The sequence below is a fragment of the Cololabis saira genome, chromosome 2 (assembly GCF_033807715.1).
Source record: "Cololabis saira isolate AMF1-May2022 chromosome 2, fColSai1.1, whole genome shotgun sequence".
Classification (NCBI taxonomy): domain Eukaryota; kingdom Metazoa; phylum Chordata; class Actinopteri; order Beloniformes; family Belonidae; genus Cololabis; species Cololabis saira.
Window position 1 is genome coordinate 26,091,657 of NC_084588.1, and position 9,659 is coordinate 26,101,315.

Below are 9,659 nucleotides of genomic sequence, written 5' to 3' on the forward strand. Positions count from 1 at the left end.
TGGTGCGTGACTCGGTCCAAAATATAACAGCTGGTGGTCCAAAGAGCCTGAGGTAGAGCCCCAGGGTGTGAGATGACCAGCCCACTCATTTACCAGCAGCTTGCACAGGGGACGGTAAACAGCAGGGTTCTGGGAGCCAGAGATGAGGTTGGCTCCTTCTCAGATTCTCGCACCCTGCAGCAGTCGGAGAACAAGGATGTGCCAGGAAGTATCACATCGCCACATGTTTCTCTGACACGCAAAGAATTGAAAGGATCCAAAGCATGTATACACTGTACAAAAGCGTTTCAGGCGATCAATCTCAATAAGCCCTTCTCAAAATGATCACACTTCTGCTTCACCAAACTTAAACTAATAGAAGTAAAACTGACAGCTGGATAAAATCATTGTCAACTCTCACCTACAGCTTTCATGCAACAAGACTTTAGACGGGTCCTCTCTTAACTTGATGGAGATACTATTCTACTATCCTATTCTAGGAGATACTATTCCAGCTTGCACATTTTTCATGGGCTCATAAGAGCAAGGCTCACTGGTAATCGATATTGTGGGCCATTCAAATCACCGGCGTGGGTCTAGTGAGCCTAAACATCTTTTCCTGCAACTCTGCTCCATATTCTCATAAGCTAAATCACGGATAGCTCAAATGATCTGTTGTTTCATCGCTGCTCCACTAGCTTAGTTCCAGATGAGTCACAATGCCATTCTCTTGCACAAGTTTTATATCCAAAATGCCTCATTACAAGCCAGTCTCATCCAAAACGAATATGCGGTGCAAATATGCATGCACAGTACAGCCACTTATACGGGGGTATTAAAAGCCTCTGTTGTAAAATTGTGTTAAAGATGATTTTGAACTAAAATGCTAACCTTCTGTTGGCTTCCTCTAACATTGTTAGCGCTCTCATGTATATCTTGAGCAGAGGTTTATTACAAAATCCATTGTCATCAGTCTAACTTTGTCCCTTGCAGTTTACAAAGTGAGAAGGAAACAGTTCATTAACACAAATAAAAGTGAAATGAGGCATTACAGGGTAAAAGAACAAGGTGTTGATCCCTGGAAAAAAAAAAAAAAAACACTGGTGTATCATTATAAACCCTAAGGTCTTTCACTGCAAAGCCTGTTATTTGTTACAACCAAAGCCCACAAATCTTGACCCAGGGTAAAGATCAGCACCTCACCTTTTTGCATTAACATAAAAATAATAAGGATCTCCAATTACTCTCTCCATCTCAAAACCTCAGTTGAAATCACATTAAACTGGGACATGACCTGCTGATATCCTGAATTTCCTAATTTATTACTGCTACGGCATGCGTTCCCTTCATATCTTGTGCTGGCTAACAACAACTCCGATTTGAAAAATATAATTCAGATCAAATTATCAGGAGTGTTGCAAGGTTGGCACTCTGATGTTCTTGTGTTTTGCCGCTTGCTGAGCCATAATTATCTATTTATTTGAGTGATGTGTTCATGCAGTTGTTATGCCCTTTGCAGATCTGCTATGAAAGAACATGATTAAACTAAAATACTGGTTAACAACATGCATAATGGGGTCTGTCTGCTTCTCCTGTTCGCAAATGTTAAGTTGAACAATATGTAATATGGAACAGCACAAGCTCAGCTTTCCAGAAGCAGCTTTCTCTAAGCATAAGGCTCTTTTAATTAATTTAAAACCAGAAACTGTACCTCCGCCGAACCTTGCAAAAGATCCACGAACCAGAAGCTTTATTCTAGCCATTGAGTGAGTGTTATATGATGTTACCTTATCCCAATTAAACTCTGTACTCCAGTTACACAAGGTACCTGGAGAGGCCAGAAACTTTGCATAAGGTGAGTGAATCCTGGATGGCCATCAGAGATGCACATTTTAGCCATCTGTGGCAGTAAGTAGCAATGGGACACAACTCTCCACATATGTAGCCATATGTTGATCTCACCTGCTCACCAAGGAAAAACTGCTCATATTGTTTTACACAGTCTGTTAATTCAGCTTGTGGAGTACATGGTAACATCCTGGAATGGCCAAATTTTCTTTGGAAAATAACATGTTGCAACATCACTGAAATCCAGGAAAAACAAAAAAACAGCTCAGACTATAAAGGGCTAATTTACTTCAGTTTGTGACTAAATGAGTCTGGTGACAAACAGCAGAATGATTTCTGAAGAGAAAATATTTTTAAAGCGTGCATAACTAGCTCATGTAACAGGTATTGCAGATGCCAAAATCTTAACTTCTTCCTCTTTCCCACATGACTTCCCTGCTGTTGGAAAAGAAGAGCCATCTGCTCATTGTGACATGATCTGTCATTTACATCAATGTGACAGCTGAAAATCTTTTTTTTTTGGTACATCACTAAACATTGTCACTAAAATGATGATGATAAACTTAAGCCCAGAAGGACACAAATGTCCCTGATCTGAAAATACACATATATTGCATCAGGTCTGAGTGTATAAAAGTTTTCAGTAGGACACTATGGGTTTTATTCAATGAGCTAGAGCTTCAAAATCTGACACATATTCTTCTACTTTTCAATTTGTATTTCAAACTGCTACTAATGGAGTTAAAACCTTACTGTATCCAATATTTGATCCTTTTTTTCCTCTAACAATCTAGAAAGATATTCAGCTGTGAGACGTTTTGTACTAAAAAGAAATGTCTGGCTCGCTGAGCACCTACAATATCGATTTTGATGCATCACAACCCTGTTGCAGTTTTCCTACAAGTGAAACGACTGCTGAGGCCTTTCAGGGGTACAAACTGTGCACGTTTCTTCGACACAATGGGAGAGTCATTGTCAAGCCTGCGATGCCAATAACACCACCGCTGTCTGCATTCGTTGACAGCATCTGATGTTGCTATGACAATTTTGGCAAGCCTTGTTTGTTTGTGCTTAATGCTTGTTTACCTCCAGGTCTCTGAGGGCTGACTTATTTAGCAGATCACCTCAGCCATGTGTACTTATGTGTGTCTGAAAAACAAAAATAATAACAAAAAAAAATCCCCTGTGTGAAATGCATTTGCATCCTTGACACCTTGATATGATTCACCCATGTGGCTTTCTCCCAGAGCCCTACATAGCTCTCATCTCTCAGAGCCCTGTTGTTGGTGTCAAGCTTGAAACTTCTATTCAGAGATTTTCCTCCAGAGGCAAAGGGCTCTGCGGGGAAAAGACAGACCATAGCAATCAACACAACGGAGTGCATTGCTCCTCTAACATGCAAAACAAAAAATGGTGGGAAAGCCACAAACACTTGCCTGGTTAAATGCTAAAGCGATGCCGTCAAAGCAGTAAATATTATGTTTGTTAGGCCAAAGACCCAAATCATCTCTGATGCTTTAGAAGAAAGGAAAGCCCGGTAATCACAAAAACCCACACACTAGTACCCTATATGAAAAATGTGACAGGTTCACCCCTTGCCAAACTTAACAGAATTCCTGCAGCGTCTACTGGAAATCCCAAAGGAGTCTCTTTCTCAGTAAATGGGTGCAGCACGTGACTATCTGTTGGTTCCACAGGTGGAAGTCTTTCTAGCAGCACAACACAGTTGCACAAAAAGTTGCAAAACTGCCATGCAGTGCAAATACCAAGTGAGACCACAAATCCCTTAAGGATTATATATTTATATTCCTTATGGATTGTACTCTACCCAACTCTTTCCTCACAACGCTAACCATCAAGTGATGATGTCAACTTACATGGTTAGTCAAGGATGCCGCCATTTGACTGTATCCTCCCTTTTTCTATTTCTCTGCTGGGTTTTTTTTCCTTGTTTTTTTTGTTTGTTTTTGTTTCCTCTTATAATCCCTAAACATAAAACCACATCTGGGCTTTGACTTTTTTATTTTCTAGTTCCTTTCAACACTTGAAAGGGTGGAGATTCTTAATCCCCCCTCCATTACTGATTTAGGCCAGCAGTTGATTGAAATCTGAAAAAAGGGCAACAGCAGCCTCCTATCCTATCCAGAGGCTTTTGGCACGACTTAAAAAAAAAGCAGCATACAGTATATGGAGTGGAGGACAGTCCGGGAATGCTCGGAGACTGTATATTTCAAGCATGAATGCCTGCAGAAGGTAAACAGATTCTTGAGATCAGGACAACTGTCAGAGATTGTTTTCGTGAATCTGAGCAGAACCACAGGAGGCTTCACATTCAAAATCACCCGGATGTGCCGCGCTGCAAATTTCTCCAGTCCGGTGAGAAACAAAGCACCTTTGTCGTTTTCTATCATAACAGAGATGCAAAGCGAAAGAGACGCCTGCACAGTGAGGCTGCGGAGGCGCACGCACACACAAACTGTAATCTCCCTCACATCTCATTAACTTTTCTCTCTGAAGATGTATACAGGCTGGCGAGAGACTTATTTTCAATTTGGCAGAGCCAGGAACAGCTTAATTGTCTTTGGGAAAAAAAGAAAAAAGAAAAAAAAACATAATTTCTCACAGAAGTTTTACATACTAGGCTTTTACAATGGCGGTAACCGTTATTTGCTGGTTACATCCAAAACAGCGGCTAAATTCTTCTTCTTTTCTTCATATTTGCACTCAACTAAACAAAATACAAGTTACACAATTACTATTAAGTGTGCACTTAAACTCCTCCACTAAAAAAATGATTTATTTTAATGAAAATATCGAGGTTATACTTTAAAGATTATTCTTTTTAAGAGAAACAGAATTCCAAACTGCAAAAAAGCTCTGGCTTGTAGATCACATTTAAGGGAACTGGGGAACTGCACAAAATGTTCAACCGGCATGAAGAAATCCCACCTTTAAACACGGAGCCGAAGGAGTCACAAGAGGGAAAATGATGCTGCTGCACCGTATAAAAATGAATAACTGTTAAGAGAAGTCTAAAAAAGTTGCTGCGGATAAACCTCGGAGGTAGTTGTTATTCTTCAAAAAAGAGATATAAGACTAGGGCGATGAACTAATAGGAACTGCAGCACATTGAGCAATTTGGTAGTACTTGAAAGCCGCGGCAAAGATCCGCGTCCACCCTGGAGATTCCTGACTGCTCTCCGTAAGTAGATGTTGATATTAACAGCAAAGCCTCAAAGACGGCGCGGCGTGCCAGGGCCTGGCTGAAACATTCAGGAACAGCTGTGTTTATGAACAAAGAGCTGACAATCAAGCAGCATTGTGCACATGACACCCTAACTAATGTCTCACACACCGGATAAGAGCCAGGCGCGACTCTGTCTGTATAACACACCAGGGTGGCAGCATGCACCTGAGAGCAGAGGAAACACAATCTCACAACGACTTTAATGAAACTCTCCTCCAGTCAATTTTACACTTTTTTTTTTCTGATGGACCCTTAAATGCAGCGCTGTATTTTAGTACCACAACTCCATCCCACCAGCTGCTCACAGCAAACAATCTTGACATTTCTCTGAAAGACTTCTCACTGTACCAAACTTGGTAAGTGTTTTATGTTTTTTTTTTTCCTTTGCTCTACCTCTCACCTCTCCTGTTCTGTAAACCAGCTAAAGCATTTAGAAGTCCTTGAGCTGAAAGAGACGAAATCCTTCTACAGTCAGTGAAGTGGCTCATCTCTGTAGAAACTCTGCCAACTCTGCCAATTTACTTAATGTCTACATCAGTGCCAAACTGTTATGTCAATCCAAGAATAAACCTATGTGATGATGACAACTTGCAAAGTACAAAAAAGGGCAGGAGAAGTGTTATCGCTCAGTGTTTTACATCTCTTCAAGGCACAACCACACATGTACGTCAGTCCCCAAGGCTGCAGGAAACTGTCAATCAACTGCTCCTGCTTAACATGGCATATCATTTGTAAGTATAAAGAGCATATACTTACATTTTTCCCCCTTTTTTGATCCCAACATGAACTATTTGCCCCCAAAATGACATGGTCTTATTTGAAAATATAGCCGAGGCCTCGCAGAAATGACCAGGGACTTTCTCCTGATGGTTTATCATCTTTTTTATGCTCCCAGCTGCTCTGCATAAGTAAATGTTGATATTAACATCACAGGAGCAGCGGTGTTTATGAACAAAGGGATGACAATCAAGCAGTACTGTGTGGCCAACTTTATAACTAATGTTAAATCAAGTTGTGCTGCCTCAGAGAGCCATCCAGACACCCCTCTGGGCTCTAGCCACACAGACCAAAGAAACACCTTTTGGAATTCACTTAAAACAAACAGAACTTTTCTTTAAAAAAACAAAAAGTGTAATTTATTGGGATGTATTTAAAATGAGTATTTCAAAGTGGATCAAGTTAACCTGCACTTCTCCATGATATGAACGTACCTGTGTTTGACATCTGCAGCAGTGAATAGTTTTCAAATTGTTTTAGGCACAGATTGAGAACTCGCAAAGTGAAGCCTCCGCCTCTGGACAAGTGTTTACTGTGTTTTTGTTATTTTTCTTACTAGTGGCATGATAATTGCAAAGAACATTTTATTCTATCGTACTCTTTATTTTATTTATACCGGATTGCTATGAAAACAACATTTCCGATCGGGGATGAATAAAGTCATCTACCTACCTACCTACCTATCTATATATCTATAAAATGATGAAGGGATGAGTGCTAATGCTATGCATGCAACACAGCGCACGTTTTGATTATTAGACCTAATTAGACATATTTGAATGCTGTCTACTATGCCATTTCCTGAGGCACATTTGTAGCCTCTGTTGTACTAATACAAAGGTCATTTGGACAAATAAATAAATAAACCATTCATTATTGCATGGGCTGTACGTGAAATATAAAAATTCTTCACTCGGATTGTCAAAAACATGTTATAAAACCAGCTTGACTTCATGTGCAGAAATTCCAAAAGGTGAGGAATGTTACACAAGATTAAATGACATTCGAAACCCTGCATAATCTAATAAAAAGTAGCTCCAAGTCTTTCAAAATCTCTTATAAAAAAAACTATTTAATGCAGCCTTTTTGTGATAAATGGAGCAGATCCAGTAAGTGAAAGCGGCCAACAAAAACTCTGTGGTCAAACACTGGAAACACTACACCAGTTCACTCCTTTAAGCGCTGGATAAACCAAATAAAAACGGCCAAGTTTTGCATAAGAATAGATAATAACCAAATAAATAACACAAATACAAGCCAAAGGATATAAAAAAAATGAACTTCATTATTGGATATTTTCTTGGGCTATAGTGTTGCAATCACAAATCCAGAAACATCTGGTCCTGTTTAAGCCGTCCAACCTCCGTCCAAAGCTGGATCCAGGCAAATCTCATCACTTTTCAACTCCTAACAATATAACATTTGCTGCTAATTTCAAAGTTAAGATATGATGTTCGTAAGTTATCTTCTTTTTGTGTCTTTTATCTCATTCTTTATTGTTTGAGTCAGACACAGATGATAGAAAAAAAAAGTAATAGTATAGTTTAAAACAAATTCACTAGTAGAAGTGAAAAAAAAAGAAAATAAAGAAACCCCTCCTGCACATTAATTATTCCAACCACATTGTCTGATATTTCCATTTGAGTAGTCTGCTGATGTCTCCTGAGTTATACGTCGATACAGGAGCAGAATACAAGTTGCTTCTGGTACGGAATACAGATACAATATTTTCCATTCTGCACATTCAAATATATAGTTCTGTCACTGACGAGGCTACAGCATACCCATCACACTTAATGACATTAAAACCAAGTAAGGCCGCTGCATGATCGTTACTGCCTGACGCTGCCTATTACCGATACAATATCTCTATTTTGTCTGTAAGAGGCAATAAAGGGATTAACTTCAGGTCCCTCTGTTTCTCCTCTTCCCTCTCGTGAAACAGACTATGTTTACTGACTAATCTCTTTCCTTGCTTTGACCATAAATGTGATTACCACCACACAAGAGATAATAAACCCATATCTCTGCCGAACCAAAGAGCATGAATTAAAATCTAAGCTGTAGCCTTGAGGAATATCTAAATGGAAAAGAATCCACAGCAAAAGGACTCATTCATTTTGAGTGCATACAGCCCCCTACTGGTAAACACTATTCACTTTTTAGCCAAATCCAACACAACAAGAATGATCTTTTGTTGCATATGAGCAACAGGTATGCAGCCGGTTCTCAAATCACCTCATGTCCCGCTGTTGTTGCAAAGTCTGCTTTTTGCTCCTCACACTTGGCTCCGTCTTAGAATGATCCAAAGTGTGGATGACTGGAGCATGTGAAGAAGCCACAGATGGTTCTTCTTATTTTGACTTGTATATCAGCTCTAGGTGAAATTACCTCTTTATGGGACAATCTTTTTTTTGTGAATGGCTAAAAAAAAAATCCAAAAAGGATTCAAAATGGAAGTGGATTTTAACAAGTTTTTGAGTGGTTCTACTGATGTCAACTGTGCTTGACACCTACGAGAAATGCAAAGTATTATTCTCATTTGAGAGCTACATTACAGACTTTTTTGCACGGTGGATCACTTCAATTGTACTCTGGATGTCAAATGAAAGAAGGTGATTTAAATTCAGCTTGTCACAACTCATTAATTAGCAAGAAGGAACATGAAGAGGGCATTGATGAAGTTTAAATACTTGTAGGAAACGTCAGTGGTCATAAACTATGCAGCATAACAGATCCAGCCCAGATGCCTCTGGAGACACACGTTAGATTTCTTTGCAGTACAGCTCAGTCTGACTGCATGTACATTTAGTTCAGACAGATGCTGCAAAAAGTCTGTCTCGTGAAGCGGGACGTTGCCAGAAAAGAGCCACGCTTTTCACTATTTCGCCTCAGAATGAAGGCTCTGCGTCGATTTAACGCGGAACCATAATTCAGGCTTTAGGTGCAGCAAACGGATCCGCAAAAGGTCTGAGGAGGATGACACTTCATTATCTAATTGCTGAATTTGTGGGGGAGACGAGACGTGCCACGTGGTGAGGAGGGTGTGTGTTTGGGGGGGACGCAGCGATGATGTGTCAGAGTCGCCTACCTGATATTTCCTGATGGGGAACATTGAGGAGGCTGAATCCCTTCGCGTTATAAGCCTGCCTAACCTCGCTACAGCTCCGCGCTTTGGCTTCACCAGCGGAGGACAGGGAAAGCACCGACACAGTACACAAGGCGACCTGCAGTCTCCACATCGCATACATCAGTGAAATCCTTGACAGTGGTCCGGAATTTAAAAAAAAGAAAAAAAAAGAAAAAAAAAAAAAAAGAGGCGAGAAAGAAATCCAAAGAGCCAAATTCAAGATTTCTCCAATGGGCACAATGTCAGATGTTGGTTAAAAAAAAAACTAAAAAAACAAAATATAAATAAAAAAATAAAAATAAAAGAAATAAAAAAAAAACACTCCTCACTTCAGATACTGATGCGTCCGCCTCATCTTGTCTTGTGAAACAGAAAAGAGGCCAGCGGGTCCGACTGCTCCGGTATTGAGCGGATCCTGGAGAAGAGAGAAAAAGCTACCTGGTGAAGCTCAGTGTGCCAGCAACTTGTGCCGCGCACAGCAGCTGTGTTTGTGACAGTGCGAGGGAAGCGGACTGCTGCACGCAGCGAGCGGAGCGCACAAGGGCAGGGCAAAACACGGAGTGGAGTCTGCGACTTCAGCATCTCCATCCAGGGGCGCACACTGTCCTCCGCCTTCATGCATCCTCCAGAATAACACCGTGCATGTGAGTAGAGGCGCGGGGACCCACGTGTGGGCGG

The 9,659-nt window shown here is 40.5% G+C and overlaps 1 protein-coding gene across 2 annotated transcripts in view; it reads right to left on the reverse strand.

The window, feature by feature from the left end:
• The window catches only part of gpc6a (glypican 6a), a 164,211-nt gene extending 155,096 nt beyond the window's left edge, over positions 1 to 9,115 (reverse strand). For both annotated transcript variants that reach the window (XM_061710025.1, XM_061710017.1), the window contains exon 1: positions 8,943 to 9,115. In XM_061710025.1, the coding sequence (XP_061566009.1) occupies positions 8,943 to 9,102 (160 nt within the window). In that variant the 5' untranslated portion in view covers positions 9,103 to 9,115. The remainder of the gene's footprint in view (positions 1 to 8,942) is intronic.
• Positions 9,116 to 9,659: the final 544 nt, after the last annotated feature.